At 41.6% G+C, this 23,619-nt stretch overlaps 4 protein-coding genes across 6 annotated transcripts; 3 read left to right on the top strand and 1 right to left on the bottom strand.

The window, feature by feature from the left end:
- The first annotated feature begins 78 nt into the window (after positions 1 to 78).
- Positions 79 to 2,804, top strand: vma22 (vacuolar ATPase assembly factor VMA22). The gene is made up of 5 exons (XM_004558825.4): positions 79 to 328; positions 646 to 749; positions 846 to 958; positions 1,036 to 1,215; positions 1,995 to 2,804. The coding sequence occupies exons 1-5, from the start codon at positions 209 to 211 to the stop codon at positions 2,195 to 2,197; spliced, it is 720 nt and encodes a 239-aa protein (XP_004558882.1). The 5' UTR covers positions 79 to 208; the 3' UTR covers positions 2,198 to 2,804.
- Positions 2,805 to 3,188: 384 nt separating this feature from the next.
- si:dkey-109j17.5 (zinc finger BED domain-containing protein 4) lies at positions 3,189 to 7,223 on the top strand. Its single transcript, XM_004558826.6, has 5 exons — positions 3,189 to 3,816; positions 4,106 to 4,363; positions 4,495 to 4,754; positions 4,842 to 5,448; positions 5,682 to 7,223. Exons 1-5 carry the CDS (start codon positions 3,667 to 3,669, stop codon positions 6,522 to 6,524), a joined length of 2,118 nt encoding a protein of 705 aa, XP_004558883.3. The 5' UTR covers positions 3,189 to 3,666; the 3' UTR covers positions 6,525 to 7,223.
- Positions 7,224 to 7,978: 755 nt separating this feature from the next.
- apobec2b (apolipoprotein B mRNA editing enzyme, catalytic polypeptide-like 2b) lies at positions 7,979 to 11,836 on the top strand. Its single transcript, XM_004558830.4, has 4 exons — positions 7,979 to 9,555; positions 10,285 to 10,465; positions 10,559 to 10,902; positions 11,030 to 11,836. Exons 1-3 carry the CDS (start codon positions 9,272 to 9,274, stop codon positions 10,898 to 10,900), a joined length of 807 nt encoding a protein of 268 aa, XP_004558887.1. The 5' UTR covers positions 7,979 to 9,271; the 3' UTR covers positions 10,901 to 10,902; positions 11,030 to 11,836.
- LOC101478140 (cell adhesion molecule CEACAM5) lies at positions 11,151 to 22,763 on the bottom strand. Of its 3 annotated transcripts, none has more exons than XM_004558829.4 (20): positions 22,604 to 22,763; positions 20,983 to 21,082; positions 20,845 to 20,880; positions 20,064 to 20,114; positions 18,960 to 19,250; positions 18,451 to 18,744; positions 17,103 to 17,375; positions 16,688 to 16,957; positions 16,282 to 16,554; positions 15,539 to 15,811; positions 15,124 to 15,393; positions 14,709 to 14,990; positions 13,831 to 14,103; positions 13,635 to 13,752; positions 13,379 to 13,533; positions 13,186 to 13,287; positions 12,694 to 12,759; positions 12,462 to 12,521; positions 12,095 to 12,166; positions 11,151 to 11,954 (listed from the first exon to the last, which is right to left on the bottom strand). In XM_004558829.4, exons 2-20 carry the CDS (start codon positions 21,068 to 21,070, stop codon positions 11,890 to 11,892), a joined length of 3,312 nt encoding a protein of 1,103 aa, XP_004558886.4. In that variant the 5' UTR covers positions 21,071 to 21,082; positions 22,604 to 22,763; the 3' UTR covers positions 11,151 to 11,889. The 3 variants fall into 3 exon arrangements, with proteins under 3 accessions (XP_004558886.4, XP_004558885.4, XP_076734865.1); XM_004558828.6 differs by lacking the exon at positions 22,604 to 22,763 and adding an exon at positions 21,161 to 21,268; XM_076878750.1 differs by lacking the exons at positions 16,282 to 16,554; positions 16,688 to 16,957; positions 22,604 to 22,763 and having other exon boundaries at positions 20,983 to 21,673.
- Positions 22,764 to 23,619: the final 856 nt, after the last annotated feature.

Genomic DNA, 23,619 nt, shown 5'->3' with positions numbered 1-23,619 from the left:
TTCACAAAGTGTATTAGCGATATGTTTGGTATTAGTATTTTCTGTACGTTTGATATATGAACACGTGATGTATACCACGTGGTTACGTGTCACGTGACGGTACACGGAAGCACTCAACAGATTCTGTTCGGTTTACTCAAACGTTGTACATCAAAATAGCGGTAAAGACTACCCGCGAAGGAGGCTTAAATTGGCGCAGAGAGTGAGTATGGGTGTGTCAGAATCAGAGGAATCTTCTTTGTTACTGGACGAAAAGCTGCTTCGTTTCATGGAGCAGCTGGAGTTACTGGAGGAGAAGCGAGCCACTTTCAACTCTCTCATAGAGCAGGTACCTGTAGTGTCCTTGTTGATAAATAGCCAACATCAGACATTTAAGTTCAATTTTTGCTCCCTAAGAATCTGTAGGTAAAAATATAGAAAATAAATCAAAATGTATATGGCATTTTGGGCTGTAGGTGTTATATAATGGGAAATATCTTAGTGTGGTATATTAACAGACTTTAGGGCTATGTTGACTGTGTTTAAATTCCATAAAAAGCCATATAAGGATTTTCAAAAATAAATTTACGCAAAAAAGGTTTGTAATAAAAATGCTCTTTTTTTACATTCTGCCTGTATAATTTGACTTTACCATTTTCCCCTCAGGGGTGGTTTTCTATGAGCAAGGCACGATATACGATGGGAAACAAACAAGTCTCTGCACTTCAGTATGCAAGTGAGATTGAGCCACTAGTCTGTGTTCAAACTAGGTGAGGAAGCAGTAATTTTTATGAAAAACGAAAAGTCTGTTGATCACTTTAATTTGTTTAAAAGGCTCTTTTAAAACGTATATTTGTATGTAACAGGACACTGGACAATGGTGAGGTGGAATTCACCACTGAAAGATGTACACAAACGTGTCGTAAAGAGTCTGGAAAAGATCAGAGAGCTATAGAGGATATAGGACCTCAAGAAGAAGGTGATGCAGTATTAAAGATGTGTGTCGTTGATGTCTACTATTAACTCTGTTATTGATGACACTATTTGATTTACAAGGTGTCAGGAGAAGAAACAGACCAAAAAGAGAGATTGGAGAAAAAGAGGAAAGCGAGAGCACTGGTAGCGAGAAAGCTCCAGCTGGAAAACGTGACCAGAATCCTCAGCAAGACCCACTGAAGTGGTTTGGAGTTTTGGTGCCACAGTCTCTAAAACATGCACAATCATCTTTCAAGCAAGGTATGTTACATGCCAAAGGACATCTTAGTGTTATGGTTTCAGGTGACACCTACTCTGCCTCAACTATGGATGAGATTATACTTTCAATGTCTGCAAATAGGCTAGGGTCTGCTGTCATCTGAGATGGAAATTTCATGATCGGATGGTGAGCACGAGGGTCCGTGCGAATGCAGAGAAATTACCTTATACTACACATGTGTCCCAGCTGGTTGACTTCACAGAAGTATAACAGGAACCATGTGGAGTAACATGTGACTACTTCTGGACATATATCAGATGAACCAGTCTTTGAATTTGATCCATATGTGCCAGTATTGCCATCTCAAAACAATGCAGCTAGAGAGATCACAACCACAAACACAAAAAATAAACAAATCTACAAAACTGACGATATGCATGAATAGCTTTTAGGAAAAAAAATATGCTACAGAGAAATCAAACACAGGAAAACTGAAAAACATAAAGAGAACACGTGCAATATAATCTGCAGCACATAAAACGCCTTTTTTATTATTGTGTCTATTACCATGTAATGCAAGACTCTAGATATGCAAACCTTAACTCATATGCATATGAATCAAGGTTTGCTTTGTGCAGCTTGTTAGATATGAATAGAGGTTTCCAGAGTCCTGTGTATACTCACAGCACGATGGCTACAGCTTCTGTTGCATAAGTAAATTTGGATATGGGCAAAGATATTTCTTGAAGGTAGGAGAAAGCTCCTGCTGTTCTGCTGCTCCACCACTCACCAATTTAATTGTTGTTTTCTGTCATTACAGTAATAGAACTGTCTGCTGAGATCGCAGCACTCCAGGCTGCAGTTTTGAGCGCCAGACAGGAGCTGAAACACAGCTTGCAAAACAAGCACACTCCAGGGGAAAGGCTCAGCAACTCAGCTGGACAAGGTAGCAGACATAATACTTCTGCTGAGTCAAAGCAGGAGGAGGCTAAAAAACAGCTTTCAGCCAAGGACAGTCAGTAGATGATGCTTCAGGGGCTCGTTAACTAAAAAGAGAGCTTCCTGGTGGAGCTGGACGAGCAGATCCCAGCAGTTCAAGCTTTCTGTGGAAATCATTGGTAATTTATTTATTTCATCTCTTTTTTTCCTTTTAATTGAGATGGATGTGTTTGTGAAAATGGTCTTATTACACATGTTGTAAAATCATAAAATGTTAGCAGAACCTGTTTAAATGTTTTCAATAAATGGCAAGCAGTGCTTTGGCATAAGGCTGCCTGTTTTTGTGTGTGTGCTGTAACTAATTACTTTATTAATTGTTAATAAAAGTGTAACTTTATTTTATCAAACACAATCCATTAATTAAAAAAAGTTCAGGGTTGGCAGCTTGTGGAAATGTTTCATAGATGTTGTTTTCATTTTGATGAAACACATTAGAAATAGTATATTCTCTGCATTTTCTTTCCAGGCGTATTGCTCGTGGAGCCCAAAAATGCTGAATACTAAAATGTAAAAATATATCGAGTAATTATATACATGAAATATACAAATGAACCAACAATTTTTGAAAATGAAATCACATTAAATTAAAAAATATACCTCAATCATGCACTATTAAAAATGTCTGAACCTCTTTGTGTCTTGTATTTATAGCCTAACAACAAGTCAACACACATTTACATCCCACGTCTCCGCAAAACCTCGTTTAAAAACACACGAAAAGCTGAAAGATGTGTTTTGTTGTGTTTACTAAATATTATGGAAAGTAAAAGTCACCGTGATTTATTGTCTTTAAAATGCGCTCAGAATTTTCACACCCACCATGTTTCATATGTAAAACACGACACGATGCTATGTGCAAGTCAGTATGAGTGTTTTCTATTTATATGTTTTCTATTTATATTATTACCAAGCCAGAGACGCAGACCTAATTTACATTTTTGGGAAATGATGCTGTACATCCGGAGAAACTCTGGCTGTTATCATACCGACATGAGCATAATTGAAAACATTTGACCGAGCGCCACCACCCTCCGACGCCAGCAGTTTCACTGGGGACAGCCGAACATTACCGGGAACTACCGAAATGGGAACCGAAAGTCCCGTTTATTGTGTGTACTTCCTGGTCCAATTATAATACTCCCTATATGCCTCCGTGAAACGCAGCGCTTTGCGTCCGAACGACGGATGGGAGCGCAGAAACAACGGATGTGGCCTCAGTGTTATTATTGATGTGTCCAGACATCCGCAGCAGACTGTGCAGCCTGATCGTGTCCGATTTTGGACGTGCGAGCGACGCAACTCCTGCTCGAAATACAATTTTTCTTTTGTCTGCGCAACTGGGAGCAACATTTGTGATGTGTGATAAGGGACTGAGAAGTAAACACTCAGGCCTGCGCTCATGATCAGAGACGAGGTGAGATTGATACCTCGGACTCAGATTGCCCTTGATTGCAAGTTGATTTCACTCCGGAGCGGAGGAACTGTCTGCTCCAATGGCGTCAGTTTCCAAGGTCTCTATTCTGGATTACTTTAACATTGTGTTCGAAGGGGAAAATGGGAAAATCGAGTCCAACTGTAAGGCTTGTGGCACCAGGATCCAGGCGAAACGGAGCGTCACGTCCAACTTCGTAACGCACCTTAAGGTAACGGTTTCCGAATAAAATTGTGCATGTGGCTGTTAACATCTGGCTCATCTTGTTCTTGTCAGGAGCAGCAGAAGCAGCTGGCTCTACGACAGCTCTGGAGGATTAGCTGTAAAAACCTGACTGTACAGGCAGTCTGTTGCTTCTCTGCAAGGGGAAACAGAGTGGAGGGGAGGGATGGGGGTTACCTATACCTTATCATCTCCTGCAGAAATGTACTCAGCATGCTGTGTAGAGGTATAGAAATGAACTACAACAACCTCATGCTCCTCTGTCTCTCTCCATTCAGCGTAAGCACCAGGCTATGTATGATGACTTTGTCAAAAGGAAGGATATGAAGAGAGAGGGCTACTCCTCTGCTTCCCTGCACAGTTTCAACGCCAATGGAGGGAATACCCGCTACACACTCCCTATTAGTGCTGGAGTGGGAGGAGGAGGTGGAGGAGTAGCAAGTGGAGTTGTTGGAGGAATGGGAACTCTTGAGGGAGGAGTAGGAGGAGGCTCTGGAGGAGGGGTGACCAAATTTGACAGACATGATCCACGTCAGGTGTGTTGTAGCCCGTTAGCGCTGGAGCTTGCAATGTTGCAAATGTAACAGATGATTTATTGAGACATTGCAGTAGAATCATTAGCTATTTTTAAAAAGTGCAATTTGTGGTGTTTCTTTTTAAACTACAGGTTCTGATTTCTGAGGCTATAGCTAAGATGATCGTGCGTGATCTCCAGCCAGTGTCCATAGTGGAAAATCAAGGCTTCAGAGAGTTGCTTCAGCTCCTGGAGCCACGTTACACCCCTGAGCCCCAGCATTACATCCAAAGCCAACTTCTTCCAGCCTACGCCTACCAGGCCCAGCTGGCCACCCGTCAGGCCTTGGCCTCAGCACACGCCCTTAGCCTCAGCCTGGATCTCTGGGGAGGATTATCTGGAGTCACTTCAGGGTAAGGAGGTAAAACAAGCCAGAAACTACAAAATGGGAACTTGGTTTGAATCCCTTTACTGAAGACTCCACTTCTCTCTCTCTATAGGTACCTTGGTGTCACCTGCCATTTTCTTACATCTGAGTGGCAAATGCGCTCAGCTCTCCTGGCGTGCCTTCCACTGACTGGTGGCAGCTCTGGGAATCGCATACTTTCCGAATTTGATGAAGTATGTCACTCTCATGGCGTGTCAGGCAGAGCATTTCGTGTTGTGGCAGACCCTCTCCTGCCGACGAGAACAAGCGGAAAGCCATGCTGCCTTCCCGGTTTTCTGCTTTCACCTCCTCTCGGTAACGGCCAAGATGGAAATGATGAAGAAGAGGTGGACGGTAGTAACAATGTGGAGCGAGAAGAGATCAGGAATGGCCACGGCGACGCTGGAGAAGAAGGAGAATGGGAATACACATGGGAGCAGGGTTTGGGCGTTTCTCGGGTGGACTGTTTCTCTCGCTCTCTTGAACAGTGTGTCAGGGAAGGGCTGCGCTCTTGTCCACAGCTCTCGTCCACACTGGCAAAGGCAGCCTGTTTCTACAACTACATTACCTCTGCCGTCCCACCTGAGAAGCTCAGCCAAGTGTTCGATGGTCCAGGGTTGATGATGGGGGGACAAGGAAATTTCCCAGAGGCAGCACAAGACTGGGCTGCTCAGCTTAAGGCAAGTTAACGTTAGGGTTACATATTAGTAATATCACCAAATAAACAGATTGCATCAGCTTCAAACATTTAACATGAGCAGTATGTTAAGCAGAAGGTGCACAAAGAAAGTGTGGCTAGCAAAATAAATGCATAATACCATTAATTCAAGGTTTACATTATGACACTGAGATATGACCACAGTCTTGGTTGGCATCGTTAATAATCTTTATGTATTTGTCTGCTTTGATAAAGGTCCTTCGGCGGCTGCTGGACTCTGTGGATTTCCTGGAGGAGATGAGCGGTCCAGGGGAACTGGGGCTGGGTGGTACAGAGAGAGCCCTGCTGAGGGAGTTCACGGACACTCTGGAGCCCTTCACTGAGGCCTGGGATATGGTGCACGGAGACAGACAAGCAGACGCACAGACGGACAGACATGTGTCTATCAGTCTCGCTCTGCCTTGTGTTCTCGGCCTCCGCAAGCATCTGTCCGAGACGTCCACCCCCCACTGCCCCTCCCTGGTTGTGGGCCTCAGCCAGGCTGTAGAGCGTCTCCTTGCGCCTATCCTGGAGAACCCCCTCTACATCACTGCCACCACCCTGGACCCCCAGTTCAAACTTACTTGGAGCAGTAACCCTGACTGGCACAGACAAGTTATCATAGAGGAGGTATCCAAACACTCCACAGCCTCCAGCCCCGTAAATCTCAACACAGACCTTCATCCACAGTCCCACACTCCTCCTGCCCCAGCTCCATCACCGATCTCCTCACTTTCTCGGCCCTGCAAGTTGTTCTCTTTCATCAAGCAGAGACCCACGACACAGGCCAAGAGCCTAGAACAGGAATTGGCTATCTACCTACGTGAGGAACCCACAGACGAGGAGGCTTTGCATTACTGGCGACGTAAAGCTATTGACTTCCCTCTGCTTGCCCAGGTGGCCAAGAGAGCTTTTACCATACCTGTTTGTGGTACTGTGGTGGAGAGCATTTTCACTACAGCTGGACGCTTCCTGCTGCCAGAGAGAGGCTGTGTCTTACCAAAGAACCTGGAGACGCTCATCTACCTCAAAGCCAACTACAGATTATTATGGACTTAGAGCTCTTTACACTTGCAGTAAAGTAACTTCTTGGATTCTAACCTCCATACCATTCTAAGGGAACCTGAGCTAGCACCATAACATAATCCTCATACTGCACATGATTTCATATCAGATAGAACGAATCACCAAGAAGAATTTCAGAGCTGCAGCTCATTTTAATCCTCGAGATCGGTTTTCCCGGCTACAGCGGGCGTGGATGGCTGTCTGCTTCCCCTCGTAGCCTACAGACTATCGCACCACATGCTGTGGACTGAGTTTGCTGGAAGCAGATCCATACTAAAGCATTTACTTTGACATTATTTTGCCTGATCAGGGTCTCCAGACAACCACAGATCTCCCTCTTTCTCATGTATCCATCAGTCAACACTGACAAACCAACAATAACCAGCTAGTCAAGTTTTGCACACTGTAGCAACTCGTGTTTTTTTTAGCTTTAGGTTGTGATTCATTATTTCGATTTTTAAAGGAAGTCATCAACTGCTCAACAGTATGTTAATGCGGGGTTCAATCTTTGTTTTAACTATGTGTGTGTGTGTGTGCCTCATCACTGGGAGATGATAATAAATTAGTTTCACTTACTTTAACGCTGCGGGTGTGTGCAGTTTGCAGATGTCAGTGAATGCACATGTCCTCATGTGACACGCTGTTTGTTATATACGGTGGACCCCCGACTTACGAAATGAATTTGTTCCAGAAGGTCTTTCGTAAGCCAAAATTCTTCGTATTTATTTTGAAGAAGACATGGATTGTGCTTCATGTGTATCATTTTGACCCTTATTTATATCGTCCTCTGTCAATCCTTCAGAGGAGAGGTGAATTTCATTTCATTTTTATTATCAGCACCCCCCACCCTCCTTTTTTCAATTTCATGTGAACTTTGAGGAAGTGAAATGGGTTTGACCCTGTGTCTGTCACAGAAGACTAGCAAGGAATGACTGTTTGTGCCACGACAAAGATTTTTCTTTGTTGAACTTCACATAGATATTTTGAAATAATTTTGCAGAGCATCCTTACGAAGGAAAACAGGGAATAAAGTAGTGTGTGTTAGCCTTTTTTTGCTTTCTTACTCTGGGCTGGGCCTGCAGGGAGGCTGGGTAATTGCAATAATTCCATTACAGTTAAATTTGAGTCAGCAGGCAGGCAGCAGTCACATCCTGCACCCCCTCCCTCTTCCCTTATCACAGGCAACAAGCCTCACAAAATCTTATTTCTAAAGACCTGAGAAATAAATGTCAGGACTGCATGCAGCTACTGTACATTTGTTCTATAATACCACATTAAAGGGATGAAGCGTTTCAGTGCCTCAATTAAGGAGCTATGATCAATAAAGTGACCATAAACAACAGTATCAGTCAGTCTAAAGATGAACCCCTGATAGTGCTCTCACAAGGCTTACATCTATTTATTATTATTACCTGCAAAAAAAAGAGAAAAAAACCCAGTGTAACAGTTTTTGTTTTTGAAAATCAATGTGCTAATCTGTGGGCGATACAAAGAGATCCCCCTCATAGATCATAATTATCAAAGATTGCTGTGATCTTAATGGTTATCACCCCAGGACGTCTCTGGATTTAGATATGGAACTAGATATCTGTGTGGACGTGCCACTGTGTTCATCTTTGAAGCGCGTGTTTTCCCAGCTTTCCATGGGTGTGTTGTTGTTGTTCTTTGTTAGTATATGTGGAGCAGCTTGAGGCACCCACCTGCCCCTCCCCAGCTGTGACAGCTCATCCATTTGAGTTAGACGACTGGGCTGGGATGCAGCCCTGTTGGTAATTGCCTCTGAAATGAATTACTTGGCAGACAGTGAGACCGGGGGAGGGGGAGGAAATTGTAATTGAACTGCCCCCTCACTCCCTCCCTGGTCCTTATACCTCAAGTTATTACATCTGCAGTGCAGAAGGACATTTTCCATCCGCACACAGACACACAAAATGCTCACACCCTTACAAAACCAATTCTTCCCTCTCCCCTGCACGATGGCCTCAGCAAAGCACCATATTGATGCAGGGTGATTTCATAGATTGATTGTTCACGGGCACATGCACACTAGGCCACTGCACACTCTCGCACTCTTATTCACAGCACAGAGACAAACCCTCTTTTACACACTGAGTTTGCATTTGCTTGTGCTGCTCTGCTCCAAATACTCTCCTATTTGAGGTGCCCTTTAGCTGGCCTTCCTAATGCCTAATGGGCTGCAGGACATCGGAGTTGGCACAAACAGAAGCGGTGTTTAGTATCTTGAAAGCCCTGGTTACCCCGTACACACAGACACGCACACTCAGCCAAGCAGTGTTATTAATAACCTGCCTGTTGCTGGCCTGCTGACAGTTAGAAAGCCTGATGGATTGAAAAGCACTCGTGCTTGAGGCGGCACATTTGTGCACGCTGTTTGGTTTGTCTTTCATTTTTTGGACATTGCCTAAATTATGGAAGAAATTTAAGGCTCGTCTTGTCCCTTTCACCACACGCACACACTGGCAGTCAGTCATGTTTGGTCATTTGGCCTTTTAATAGCCAGGCCACTGTAGGCAGGGGACTTAGTTAACTGAGCCACCTACCCCCTACCCTGGTCAGATATGCACATGTTTTGACTCCAACCTTAGCACACAATAGGTGCTATTTCTGTAATGCACTAGGGTCATGACTCCACTTATACCCTCCACCCCTCCCCATCTGTCTCTCTCTCTCCTTTTCACCCCTGCTCTTCATCCGACACCGTCACCTACTTGCACAGAATCATGGCGGACAGAAACAGCCGGTTCAGCGTCAAGAGGAAAGAAAAGAAGGCGGAAAGCAAAACGAATAGTGAGAAGGACAAAGAAAAGGAAAAGGTGAACGAGAATACGGCAAAAAAGCCAGAAAACCCCCAGAAGAAACCAGAGAAGGTCCCTGAGCAGCCAAAGACAGATGAAGAGAAGAGGAATGGGGAAAGTGAGGGGGCAGCAGGCGCAGACGCAAAAAGCAGTGATGAAAATGGGGAGTTTCAGCCTATAGAACTGCCTCCGTTTGAGATCGTCACAGGGTGGGTAAAATTTACTGCGTATGCCATAAAGGAGTTCAAAACAGTGTGTCCCACTAACCTGTTTTAGTCTTTAACACAAGCATGTTTTATCTTATAGATGAAGTCCTTTCTATGTATAAGTCATATTGTTCTAAAGTGCATGTTCTTTACTTGATTTCAATGAGACAGGAAACTGGTGACTTGCACATGCTGTTATTAGCGTAGTGGTAAGAATAGGGATGAGTCACGAAGTGAACACTGAAGCCGGCCCCAGATATATCCCCCTGCCTAGCATCTGTTTCCCGTATCTGTCCTATGACTATGTGCTGTCAAAGCAAAGCGCCATCAACATTATATGAGATCTATTTTGTGTGATCCATCTGGCTCTCCTTGTGCAGTAGAACAGTAGATTATTAAGTCCGGGCAGGTGGAGTTGGCTGGTATAGGTTCTTTAGGCCATAACGTTCAGTCGTTGGCTCTTTATTTTTCATTTTATTTATTACTTTAGTTTGGATCATCACAAAATGAGCAACCCATGCTTAGGCAAGCAAGTGCACGTCTGCCCACCTGGAAAGTCATTTGTGACTTTTTCTCACATTGCACTGTCATGAACCACAATGAGAGGTGACAGAGGACAAACCTTTTGACCCTGATAATGAGAGCAGTTTCTGCCAGTAAACCACTTCCTTTTAGATTCACTCACAAGGCAAAAGGGCGTCTTTGTTAAAACTCACACTTTTACTCTACCAGGGAACAGATGAGCCCATTCTACTTCAAGTTTCAGTTCAGGAATGTGGAGTACTCATCAGGGAGGAACAAAACCCTCCTGTGTTTCAGAGTGGATACAGCAGGAGGCAGCGCAGAGCCTCTGAAAGGTTACATGGAGGACGAACATGCCACCGCTCACGCTGAGGTGGCCTTCTTTGAACAGGTAATGCCATTGTGCCCAAATGTGAACTCTAGTTTTCTCATTTCTAACTTCATAATACAAACTAGACTCAAACCTCGACTCCCACATCTGTAGGTGCTCCCTAATGCCTCTCTAGAGTGTGATGTCACATGGTATGTATCATCTAGTCCCTGTGTGGCCTGTGCAGCCAAGTTGGCCAGCATCCTCCAGCAGCGCAAAAAGATGCGTCTTTGTATATTCTGTTCCCGTCTCTTCGAGTGGGAGGAGCCAGAGATAGTTGAAGGGCTTAAGGGCCTGGTGAGAGCCGGCTGCAAACTGCGAATGATGAAGCCGTCTGACTTCCTGCATGTGTGGGAAACGTACGTGGAGAAGGAGGATCAGAGCTTTACACCCTGGGAGGATTGTCAGGAGAACTACAACTACTATATGGAAAAACTGGCAGATATCCTCAAGTAGATGTGAGTCAGTGTGTGTGTTGTGCATGCAGTGAGCCACCATGCTGTTTTTGGTTCATCACAGGTTTATTTATAGATGGTAACTTGGTTTTCCATGTGGATTCTGTCCTCTTTCTTGTCACTGCTACAGATGCACGGACCTCCCCACCGACTGATCCACAAATCGCACTACTTGTGAAATTCCCACTGGCTGAATGCGTGCTTCTTGCAGTCACACGGTGCAGAATGTTGTTAGTTTATGCACTCTTGGCAACATTTTATACTTTTTATTAACACAATTCATGTGGAAACTTAAAATGCTTGAATTTTTACATAAATACATCAACTAATCAACATCCAAGTGGTTAGAAAACGAAGCAAGAAGCAAAGAACAAAAGTGACATTCATCGTTACGGTAAAAATAAAGTTTGGACAACACCACAGCCTGTGTTACATCTGCTGACATCTGCTGCTTGCTCGGAGAACTGAAGATCTAACTGAAGAACAACGAATAAATTCTCCTCCACGTCATCGTACATGTAAAATATATACAGCAACTCAAAATGAACAGTGGTTATAAATGATGTTCAGCTCATAAATAATGTTTTTTCTATTTAACAGTGCCTTAAAATCCAAATTCATTCAAACAATGTGAATTAAACGATGCATAAATCCTCAACAGTTTTGTGCTGTTTGGAAATGTGTGTATAAAATATCTGTTCATGCATATTTTATCATATGTTTATTTTTTTCAGTAGCTGGTTTTTTAAAACTATCTCGCCCTGAAGAGTTTCCAGCTGTCGGGCCATGACAGAGTACGTCTAAAACGAAAACCTTTCACATCAATTGTAATGATCTTCAGCTGAGTTTCAGATGTCCTGTGACTGCCACATCACTAGATCGCACAAAGATGTTGTTTTCTGGTGTGCACTGACCATTAAAGCCTCACAGAGCTGAAGTACGTCTGCTGACTCATTGATAGGCCTGTTGTTGATGCAAAGACTTCGTCATTCATTTTAGAAAAGAACTCAGCCCACCGTTGGTTTCTGTTGTTTCCTGGTTGTCAGTCGTTGCAGCTAAAGACCAGGTTTGTGGAAAAACAGAGAAATTGTGTTTTATGTTTTAGAAACGCTGACACAGGATCATCATCATCATCACCGCAGATTAAAAAAATAAGCGCATTAGCAAAGTGCATTTGTGATTTAAACTTTATTACCTTGGTCCTCCTGCTTGGTTATTGGTAAGGGTGTTGTTTCACTGCAGACTGTGCCATTCTCCTCCTCTTCTTCTGTTCAGACGGATTAAGAAAGAAAAGAATCAGCATCTTTTACGACAGCTGAGCGCTTATTTAAGTATGTCAATCAAATCTTCTTTGCTTACAGCGATTTTCTTACTTTTCAGTTTCAGACTTACTGCAAAATATGACATTTAAAGGAAGTATTTTGTTTCTCCCAAGGAAGTGATGTATTCTCAGTTTCCTCATATTACATAGTTACAAAAGCAGCAGATGAATCAATCATGATAACGACTTCTTCGAAAAAGGACTTATGTGCTCACTCATTACGAGATTTATTTATTTTTACCTTTAGCTGGTGCATTCAGAGAGGCATCAGTGATGTACTCAACCAGTGGACACGGCACATCTGCAGTAAGAGGAATAAAGAAGTTAAATACAGGAAGTCACACCTAAACTTTTATGTGCAAGTCGGTAGTTTCCCAGCCTTTCTTTTTTTTTTGTTTTTTGTGGCGGCCTCTATCTACAGCATACTTGGAAAGGGCGACCAAAACCACGTCACTGACATGGTGCTAACTTACCAGTTATCTTTAGCTCGGCCATTGTCGGAAACAGGTTGACCTCTTCCATTTTGTCATCACGACCATCTGTGTGAAAATTAACAGCTCAAGTTTTTGTGATACTTGTATTGATTTGGACATTTATATAAGTTGGGTGTCACCTTAATACTGTGCTGATTTTGGATTCCATTAACCCTTTAAGATAATAGTTTATCTTTAGCTACAAAATGATTCACTAACTTACTGGTACGTAGTCTGTTTAATAATGTCGAGTGGGAGAGATGCCCAAGAAAGACACTTTGAGAGCAGTGCGAGGGTAAAAGTGCAGGCTGAATAGATAAAATTTCTGCACCTGTCCAACCAAATGCAGCTGCAGATTTAGGTGCAAATCGTTTTTCTAAAGGTTTTTTATTTCACTCTTCAGTTTGCCCACTTTCATTCATTCTAAAAGTTATGATGTTGGTTCTTACAGAGTTTTAGAATTTGCACAGTCAAAAAGATAAGAAAGCATACTTGGTTTGCGGAAGACTCTCAGGGCCACGCATCCTATCAAGACCGCAGCGATACCAAAGACGATGCAGCCAGAGATGGAAAGAAGCACCCGCCTCTTTAACACTAAACATTAAAACAAAACAAAGCACAAGATTAATGACAGAATATTATTTTGAGAGAAGATTCATAACTAGCAGAGCTCAGTTGTACTTACGAAGGTTCTTGGTCTTGAAGGAGTCACTGGATTTTGAGTATAAGGGTCTCTCATCAGCATGTGCACAGCAGGTGTAAGTACTCTGGTCGGGGTCATTGCTGGGAGTTACTGTATGTGTCACATTGAATGAATCGATTCGTTCCCCCTCTTTGAACCTATTAAAATTCAGTTTATTGAAAATCTGCATTACTGCTGAATTTTCCTAAAGAGCAGAATCTACACAGGGCACTAATAATTATGAACATTGTTATATTACCATGTGTAATGCATCCAGTTGTGCGTGCTCTCCTTTACTTCACATTTTAGACTCAAGCTATCAGTGGAGAAGACGTCTGACCAGCCAGTTAGCAGGACTATAGAAGCCTTTGGGCGCTCTGTAATAAACGCAACCAAGAAGTGAATAACGAACATTCAAAACCAGAAGAATGAAAGGAGGAAATCAAAAAACGTACCTTCAACGTTGAGCTTTATTTTGTTACTGTAGCTTGAATAGAAGACCCTTTCTGTTCCTCTGCTAACTTTGCATTTATATGAACCAGAGTCTTTTGTTGCCACAGAAGTGATGTTGTATTTGCTTCCAGATAAGTCTAACTTGCTGCCATCTTTGTACCACAGATACGTCCATCCAGAGGAAACATTAACGTGACAGTTAAGGGACACTGAGTCCTCAGAGTGCATCAAATTATGTGCCGGATTCTGCTCCAGTGTGACTGTCGGTTTTGCATCTGAGGGTTGATAAGAATCAACAATAAGAGTTGTACAAGAGCACTGAAATACAAGTCAGACGGCGTACCTGATCTAAAGGTAAGACGACCATTAACTAGTCTGCACTGCTTTAAATATCCATTTTCTTAACGAGAACACTTCTCTGCCATGATGAAAAAACTTTTTTATTTGAGGTAGTTACAGAGTTACACGATGATGCTGCTCCATCCCTATGATGCTACAGTAAACACAACAACATTTTTAATGTACTTTTTAGTGTGTAAATACAATAATAACTTTACTAGACTTCATGTGAATTAACCGCTGACTTCCTGAAGACTTTATCACCTTTGCATTGAATGAGGTTAACATGGGTGTTTGTGTTTTTATGGCTTCTCTAATTTTCAAGCCAACCTTCCCCCTCTGGTGTGATCTCATACTGAACATCGCATTTGTAAACGGGTCAACACTCTCACAGTCTAACTGTTAGCAGGAGAGTAAACAGCCTTACATTCGCAACATTTTAAACCTTTACTTTAAAATTACAGCTAACACAGCAAAACTGAAAAAGACAAGTTTCAATGAAGAACCGTGTCAAAAATCAGAAGAAGAAAACAAATCTCACCATAGACATGAAGATTTAGTGGAGAACCTTTGGTGCTGTAGACGTCCCTGCTCTTCAGTTTTCCTGAGCAGCTGTAGTTTCCCCCGTCTGAGGTTGAAGCAGAGGTGATGGAAAGATTTCTGCCCTTATCTGAATTATAATGCTGGACCTTTGTGCCATCTCTGTAAAACGCGTATGTCCAGTCAGCGCTGTCCTTCTGCATCTCACAGCTCATATTTACACTCTCAGTGGGGAACACATCTGGCCATTTGGTTACTAGCTTCAAAGTTGGAACAGGAATTTCTAAAAAATAAAATATAAGAGACTTGTTAATCATTTTACAAATCATTAGAGATTTTCTGTTTTGATTCTCCCCATAATAATACCCCAAAGTATCTCAAATCACATGATTTCAAAGTGTCTTTCTTTAGCTCACCAGAGATTTGTACGGTCCGCTGGTCACTGAATTCTGTGTTGAATCCTGTTTTGTCTCTTTTGGCCTTGCACTTATAAACTCCCCCGTTTAACAAAACGAGTCCTTTCATTTTTAAACTGTTGCTGTTGTTGGGAATTGATGCTTCATCTTTGTACCAGTCATAGCTCCATCCATCTGAGTTTTCAACTTTGCATTCAAAGGACACGTTTTCTCCAACGTAAAGCTTTTTAGCATCTGGCTGTTGAGTTATTGTAGGCTTAGGCTTGTTTTCTGAACAGACAAAGAAGAAGTAGTGTTTTTTTAATTTTAGACAGAAGCAACTGAAGTGTTCATGAAAAAGGTTCTGAAATGAAAGCAGGAACAAAGCTGCTGGACTACAAACAGATATTCTGAAGAAGAGTCAATAGAAACTTACGTTGCACTTTAAGTTGTTTAGCTGCACTTGAATCAATGATGAAGGCTGAATTTTGACCTCTTGTTGCTTTGCATGTATACGATCCCTGATCTGCTGTTCCACGAATTTGAACTTTAAGTTTGTCTGATGATCCAGTAACCTTACTGCCATTTATGTACCACAGGTACGTCCATTCAGACTGGACACTGATGGCACAGCTGAAGGTGACCGCTTCTCCAGCAAACATCACATCGTATTCTGGATCTCGTGTCAGTGTGAGAGTGGGTTTCTCAGCTGAGGGGATATGAACATGACAATCAAAAATTATGCAGTATTTAATGTGGACATTGTGACGTGCCTCAAACAATTACTCTTGTATTTTGATATAATATTTGATATGTTTTATACCTGAACTTGAAAAAGTTCCTTTGTAAAAATACACAAAAGCATTTGTGATGTTGTGTAAATTTCTAAAACTCACCACAGTGAGAGAAACTTCAGAACAGTTTTTATAAATGAAAGCAGAAACAAACCTGCTGGACTACAAACAAATATTCTGAAGAAGAGTTTATATAAACATACCTTGCACATTTGTAAATGAGTTATCACTGTCATTCTCTAACTGTTAGCAGGAGAGTAAACAGCCTTACATTTGCAACATTTTAAACCTTTACTTTAAAATTACAGCTAACACAGCAAAACTGAAAAAGACAAGTTTCAATGAAGAACCGTGTCAAAAATCAGAAGAAGAAAACAAATCTCACCATCGACATGAAGATTTAGTGGAGAACCTTTGGTGCTGTAGACGTCCCTGCTCTTCAGTTTTCCTGAGCAGCTGTAGCTTCCCCCGTCTGAGGTTGAAGCAGAGGTGATGGAAAGATTATCTGAATTATAATGCTGGACCTTTGTGCCATCTCTGTAAAACGCGTATGTCCAGTCAGCGCTGTCCGTCTGCATCTCACAGATCATATTTACACTCTCAGTGGGGAACACATCTGGCCATTTGGTTACTAGCTTCAAAGTTGGAACAGGAATTTCTAAAAAATAAAATATAAGAGACTTGTTAATCATTTTACAAATCATTAGAGATTTTCTGTTTTGATTCTCCCCATAATAATACCCCAAAGTATCTCAAATCACATGATTTCAAAGTGTCTTTCTTTAGCTCACCAGAGATTTGTACGGTCCGCTGGTCACTGAATTCTGTGTTGAATCCTGTTTTCTCTCTTTTGGCCTTGCACTTATAAACTCCCCCGTTTAACAAAACGAGTCCTTCCATTTTTAAACTGTTGCTGTTGTTGGGAATTGATGCTTCATCTTTGTACCAGTCATAGCTCCATCCATCTGAGTTTTCAACTTTGCATTCAAAGGACACGTTTTCTCCAACGTAAAGCTTTTCAGCGTCTGGCTGTTGAGTTATTGTAGGCTTAGGCTTGTTTTCTGAACAGACAAAGAGGAAGTAGTGTCTTTTTAATTTTAGACAGAAGCGACTGAAGTGTTCATGAAAAAGGTTCTGAAATGAAAGCAGGAACAAACCTGCTGGACTACAAACAAATATTCTGAAGAAGAGTCAATAGAAACTTACGTTGCACTTTAAGTTGTTTAGCTGCACTTGAATCAGTGTTGAAGGCTGAATTTTGACCTCTTGTTGCTTTGCATGTATACGATCCCTGATCTGCTGTTCCACGAATTTGAACTTTAAGTTTGTCTGATGATCCAGGAAGCTGACTGCCATCTTTGTACCACAGGTACGTCCATGCAGACTGGACACTGATGGCACAGCTGAAGGTGACCGCTTCTCCAGCAAACATCACATCGTATTCTGGATCTCGTGTCAGTGTGAGAGTGGGTTTCTCAGCTGAGGGGATATGAACATGACAATCAAAAATTATGCAGTATTTAATGTGGACATTGTGACGTGCCTCAAACAATTACTCTTGTATTTTGATATAATATTTGATATGTTTTATACCTGAACTTGAAAAAGTTCCTTTGTAAAAATACACAAAAGCGTTTGTGATGTTGTGTAAATTTCTAAAACTCACCACACTGGGAGAGAAACTTCAGAACTGGTTTGGCTGGTGACAGCCCTGTTCTGGATTTTTCCACTACACATTTTTTCCTATATGACCAGCTGAAGCAGAGCCTCATTCACATCTAAAGACACAGTACCATCAGCGTGGACCTGCGTCCCATCTCTCTACCATGTATACATCCAGTCACAGGCGCCCTGCCCCATCCCACACTTGAACTTCACACTCTCGGTGGGGAACACATGTGCCCACTTGAGTGTGTCTGTTGAAGTTGGAACTGGAATCTCTGACGAAAGCAGACGCATTAACCATTTAACATAGCATGCTTTTACAGTTGCAGCTAGCAATGATTTCTATTATTTAGTGTGTAAAACAGGATGTGTCCTTTTACACAAATGATCTTATTCTTTCCCTCACAGCTCCACCTATGTTCTAACACCCTGACGGCTTTTGAGGCATCCCTCTGTGCTTCATGCTACGCCACAACATCCTGTTTCGACAGACGATGCAGAAAATAACGGAAGGAAGATGCTCTCAAAATGCTGTTTCACGGAGTACAAAGAAGTTTTGAGGTTTTAATAACAGTATGGACAACGCAAAATATGACCTGCTTATACACAAGATTAGCATTTTGCATATTCACAATACCAACTGCTTATTTACAACAATAATTTTACTTGTGTTCACCTACTGTTGTGGTGAGGTTTGAGAAAACTGATAAGAATCTCATGTTCGTCTGTGAGGTATATATGAAGCAACGCAGAGGGCCAAAACAGACTGTTTGGCTCTGTCCACAGTGACAGAATCACCCTGTTAGCCTGTCGTACTCTTATTACTTTGTTATTTCTTAAACTGTTAATGCAAGTTAAAGTAATGCCATGCACATGCAAGAAAACTCACCGCTAACTTGGATCATAACCTCGCTGCTGAATCCAGAGTTCACTCCCCTAGATGTAAGGTGAGCTTTGCAGGTATATGATCCTTTATGCGTCTGACGGACCGGGTTGATTTTTAATGATGATCCGTTCCCATTAATGATCTCAACTGGGTTATTTTGGAGCTGCTGCTTATTTCTGTGCCATGTAAACGTCCAGCCAGGGGTGCTGCTGACAACGTGACAGCGAAATTCCACCGCCTCACCTTCAAACACATCTTTCCAGGCAGTCTGAAGCTGCAGACCTGGTGTTGGTGGGTCTGTAACACAAAAAAAGAGAACTTTTAACTGCAGGTTAAAAGAGTATCAGTAAGAAAGCCAAATTGCTATGTACATCATCCAAGTACTATACATGCATCCAAAGTTACACACAGCTTGGGTGTGCTTGCTGCTCAGGACACAGAAAGAAAAGGGCATGCTTCAGCAGTCTACACTCTCTCTATAAACACAGCACAAATATTGCAACGAACCTTACCATAAACTGTAATTTCGACAGGTCCACTTTCTTTAGTTTGACTGGGCTTCTTTTTGCCCTCAACCACACAGGTGTAATTTCCAGAATCTTGTGTTGATGACGCTGTGATTGTAAGCACTGACTTATCTGGGGACGGAGACAGATTTGGACCAGAACCTAGAGGGCTTCCATCTTTCTTCCATGTGATGATCAGCTCCGAGCTGCTAGTGGCTTTACATTCTAGCACTACTTTCTCAGAAGAGAAGACGTCTGACCAGGAGGACGTTCGCTCCAGAACTGGTACCGGAGGCTCTGAAAATTGATTTAAAAAAGTGAAAGAATGGGAATGAATGAGGGTTTACACTCCTAAAAGAAAAACAACTGGGAGTTTAGATTCCATTCGTATATCCAGAATCTGAGCAAAACCCCCCTAATGATGGCTACAGACGTAATATAAAAATATCAGTAAATCTAAAAGAATAATCACAAACGAAGTACACAGAGGAGCATCTGTGAATGTAGAACGCAGTAAAAGCTGAAGTAGATGTGAGCACAAAAACACCAGATGCTAATCGTGTCAGGTAAGAACAGGAAACCAAAGTTACCAAAACTTGACAATTAAAGACCGGAAAAAACATTTTGATTGGTTAGATTTCTGTAATGACACAACCTCAGAATTGTTGCGTTGAATGGGGTGTTTTATGGGTCAGTAGGAAGTCTTTAGATACTCTACAGCATCAATCAGACATCACCTAAAAAGCTTACTCAAGTAGCCCGTTGTTGCTGGCCCTGCCCATTCCTTTACTGATAAATTGTACCCATCTATTCAACAGGACGGCATGCCAAAGCTCAAACACTCGCGCTGTATTCTTGAACACAACGAAGTGTTCACTGAATTCAGATCTGACTAGATGTCAGTGAAATACGTCACCTATCGGATGTGGTTAAATAAAACAAATCCATCATGCAGGTACTGCTGCCCACTAATGCGCAGGCTGTGCATGATGCTCGGCATGCCAGTTAAGGTAGCTCTGAAGCCAAAAACGAGCCCGACATGTTAGCGGCACAGTGCAAGTGGCGTTTGACGAGTACATATGATCAAAAAAACTGAGGTCATAATCTCACCAAAAGGAGGAGGTGCTGTCGATTCACTTTCTCTATAACTGTAGGTGGTTGCTGGATGAAGAAGAGAAAAGATGTGGAGAGCAAAGTTTAGATTTTAAAAAAACAAGGTTTGAGTCATATCCACAATGTAAAGGTGAGACTTCATAAAAACACTGGTAACAGTTAAATCAGAGCTCCAATCTCAAACTGCGATGCCTAATTCTTTTTTTAGTAGACATGAATGATTGAAATGAATACATTTTTCACAACTTTTAAGAACTTTTAGTTTGACAAAACAATGACTTAAAAACACTTCTCATGTAGAAAAAGGAGGAAAACATCCTTTGTGTCCTACATACAAAACAATTACACAATACATCCACTCTCAATACTGTCAAGTGAAACCTACGGCATGATGACAGGAGACTATTGAGATTAGGCTGGCGTGAGGTAATACGGACACATGAGTTTATAAGTGTGTGTATCTAGTTGTAGGAACTTTCAGACTCATGACAATAAAGTACTTCATGTTCCTCTTGTTAAATTTACCCAAGTTCTACTTCCTAAACATTGCTCTTGCTCGACTCAGACTCAGCCATGTAGGCATTCAGTGCATAAATGTTGGTTTAAGAGACACTTTATGATCTTAACAGTTAACTTCTGTACTGAATCTGGTGTTTTTGCTCAACATGAAAATGTTTTAAAAAATCTTTTTCCAAAAATCATCTTCAACTTCTAAAACAGTGCAATCTGCTCAAATGTGTGAAAATCTGCTCTCGGCATGAAAGACAGTTTTTCCTACCATCGTTATCCTCAGAAGCACAAACAGCAACCGCATCTGTCAAAGAACCAAACATTGTTCAGTTGCATTAAGATTTGCATGTAAGTGAAAATATTCTTTATAAACTACAGAATTGAACATAAACGCTTAAAAACTTACATATTACACTGAAGACCTTGAACAGCCACATTTTCCATTGAGCTGCACGTGTAGCACATGTAGAGACTGGGTGTCTCAGTTGACTCATTTATCTGCTTCGCTGTGACATTCAGTAAAGGAAATAGAGCACAGTTGCAGTATAAATGGGCGTATGTGACAGCTTCATTTCTGAACTCACCTCAGGACAGCAGCTTTCCTGTCGCTCTCTGACAACTGCCTTTTTTTGTTAAGGCAACAGGAAATGTGTTGGTGAACCACACTCAGATGTTTGTTGTTGATACAAAGTTGAACTGCTGATTTGTGTGAAATAAAAGGAGGGTTTAGGGAATTGAAAGAATGTGCAAGATGCTAAACTGTTGACAAAGCTCGATATTGTGCTCAATTTGACGATTTTAGACCTAAAGTCGTCTATGACTTAGCCAGCATGTCGTAGCTGGGATATTTCATTGTGCAGAAAAAAACTAAACAAAAGAAATAATTTTAAAAAACTACCGACATCAACAAATGCATTCCTAAAATCAAAGTTATCCTTTTACTATGGTGCAGGCCATTTGGAAACTGTAGCTGAGGCGTGATTTGAGGGGATGAACGGAAACTGCAGGTTATTTAAATTATACTTTTTTTATAAACTTATATGAAACTAGCGTCTAACCACAAACTGTGACTTCCTTTTGTCTTCAGCTGAAAGTTGCTCTCGAAAAACAAGAAAGGAAATTTCTTAACAGTTTCATTTTGACTGAAAACACCTTTTAGAGCACACATGTAACTACATTATATGTAATATTCAAAACAGCCTTAACGAGCACATCAGTTTTAATTATTACGTGTTGAATGAATCTTTCTCTCTCTGGTGACTTCCTGTAAGGCTGGGTGTTTTGCACCGAGATGCATCACATTTCAGTTCCTGTGTAAGCGAGGACTTCACTCACCCTACTCACCACAAGGTGTCTGTATAACACAGAAAATCCCGTTATGTCATGTCAAACTAAAATAAACCTCGGTTCATATCAAACCTGGGAATAACAACCATAACCTATCTTTAAAAAAACATTTGTATATATCAGTCTTTTGATTTATCCAGTTTATTAGAGCCTGATTATAATGATTAAATTTCACCAGGCCATGTATACTCGGTGGCCACTTCATTAGTTACACCTTGCTAGTACAAAGTACTTGGACTGCTCTTTTGCTTGCAGAACATCGTCAGTTCTTCATGATACAGATGATATAAGATGCACTGTTGCACTATATAAATAAAACTGAACAGAATTTAATTCGATTGAATTGAATGTGGACGAGAAATCGAGATAACTGCATGATTTGTCTAAAGTAGTATTTAGTGAATCATATGTTTTGGAGTAGTTTTATTTTGGTATTGATGCTATTACTACTAATAATAATAACAATAATAACAAACAATAATAAACAGGCACTTACAGGTACTGTTATCGGTGGCTTGAACCACGTACAACAACCTCGGCTCTGTTTAAAACCGCAGTTTAGCGGTTGTTAGTGTGTAGTTGACATCAAAAGTTACCGGTGCTGTTGTGTCGCTTCTGACACCATTAATACGTCAGCAAACATCTTTTTTTTTTTTAAAGTTACATAATGTAAAACTTACGTTGTCGTTAACGTTACTGTCACACACAATGATGCATTCACGGGTCGGTTTCACTTCCAGAGCGCACAGTCTCCTTCCTGTCTTCTAAACTGGGATTTCCGTAGTTTTTCTTTTCCCAAACTTTACTACTTCCCAGTGTTGCCAACTTAGCGACTTTGTCGCTATATTTAGCGAGTTTTCAGGCCACCTTAGCGACTTTTTTTCTGAAACGCGACTAGCGACAAATCTGGCGACTTTTTCTGGCGTTATTAGAGACTTATTTATGACGACTTTACTCTCAATAAGCAGCGGGTGCTGCGGTGGGCACCTCGCCCGTGCCAAAGCGCTCACAGGCCGCTATCAGGGCAGGGCTCCCGCACTGACTGTAACGCAGTCAGTTCTTCTTTTACTGTTATGTTGTTTTGTGGACCACAAAGTTTAAAACCACACACACACACACACACACACACACAAACAATAACTCCCCCAGAGCGCCTGTTTCGGGTCACTTTTGCCGGTCCAAGCCCGGGTAAAGGAGCAGGGTTGGAATTGTGACATTAAAAAAAACAATAATTGCTAAAAGAAATGTAATTTGTAGTTCTAAATAAACTCTAAATGCATTTAGGACGTTTTTTACTCACTTTATGTCTCTTCCACGATGTTATTTCTCTCTCCAACAACATAGGTTACAATTACATTAGCATGACCAATTATGCAAATTAGGCGATGACATCATTTAGCGACTTCTAGCGACTTTTAGGCCAATAGCGATTTTCCTTACTGAGGAGTTGGCAACACTGCTACTTCCAACATCGCAAACATCGTGCAAACAGCGATGAGTAACTGGACTGTTCCTGTCATCAATGTGTAAACAGGCTAAACAAAAGATGCTTCCAGATGTATGTACAGTTTCGTTTGACATTTTCCCCCCAACAGGACCTCAGGTGATTCTGGCAAAGACAAAAATGGGCAGAGTCGTGGTATTTCCCTTGTTTGTCTTAAGGTCTCGCCAATCCTGGAAGCTGTGCTGTGCATCT

Source organism: Maylandia zebra, linkage group LG20, assembly GCF_041146795.1.
Source record: "Maylandia zebra isolate NMK-2024a linkage group LG20, Mzebra_GT3a, whole genome shotgun sequence".
Classification (NCBI taxonomy): domain Eukaryota; kingdom Metazoa; phylum Chordata; class Actinopteri; order Cichliformes; family Cichlidae; genus Maylandia; species Maylandia zebra.
The sequence above is the reverse complement of the archived record's forward strand: the minus strand, read 5'-3'. Positions and strand labels throughout refer to the sequence as shown.

Bases quoted from the DNA above. Each gene is read 5' to 3' on its own strand.
- LOC101478140 (XM_004558829.4), bottom strand. From the start codon at position 21,070: ATGAGTCAACTGAGACACCCAGTCTCTACATGTGCTACACGTGCAGCT. The intron at 14,991-15,123 runs GTGAGCTAAAGA...TTTATTTTTTAG, and splicing joins GCGGACCGTACAAATCTCTG to AAATTCCTGTTCCAACTTTG. The intron at 13,534-13,634 runs GTAATATAACAA...GAATTTTAATAG, and splicing joins AACTGGATGCATTACACATG to GTTCAAAGAGGGGGAACGAA.
- vma22 (XM_004558825.4), top strand. From the start codon at position 209: ATGGGTGTGTCAGAATCAGAGGAATCTTCTTTGTTACTGGACGAAAAG. The intron at 959-1,035 runs GTGATGCAGTAT...TTGATTTACAAG, and splicing joins TATAGGACCTCAAGAAGAAG to GTGTCAGGAGAAGAAACAGA. The intron at 1,216-1,994 runs GTATGTTACATG...CTGTCATTACAG, and splicing joins ACAATCATCTTTCAAGCAAG to TAATAGAACTGTCTGCTGAG.
- apobec2b (XM_004558830.4), top strand. From the start codon at position 9,272: ATGGCGGACAGAAACAGCCGGTTCAGCGTCAAGAGGAAAGAAAAGAAG. The intron at 9,556-10,284 runs GTGGGTAAAATT...TTACTCTACCAG, and splicing joins CCGTTTGAGATCGTCACAGG to GGAACAGATGAGCCCATTCT. The intron at 10,466-10,558 runs GTAATGCCATTG...CCACATCTGTAG, and splicing joins AGGTGGCCTTCTTTGAACAG to GTGCTCCCTAATGCCTCTCT.
- si:dkey-109j17.5 (XM_004558826.6), top strand. From the start codon at position 3,667: ATGGCGTCAGTTTCCAAGGTCTCTATTCTGGATTACTTTAACATTGTG. The intron at 3,817-4,105 runs GTAACGGTTTCC...CTCTCCATTCAG, and splicing joins ACTTCGTAACGCACCTTAAG to CGTAAGCACCAGGCTATGTA. The intron at 4,364-4,494 runs GTGTGTTGTAGC...TTTAAACTACAG, and splicing joins ACAGACATGATCCACGTCAG to GTTCTGATTTCTGAGGCTAT.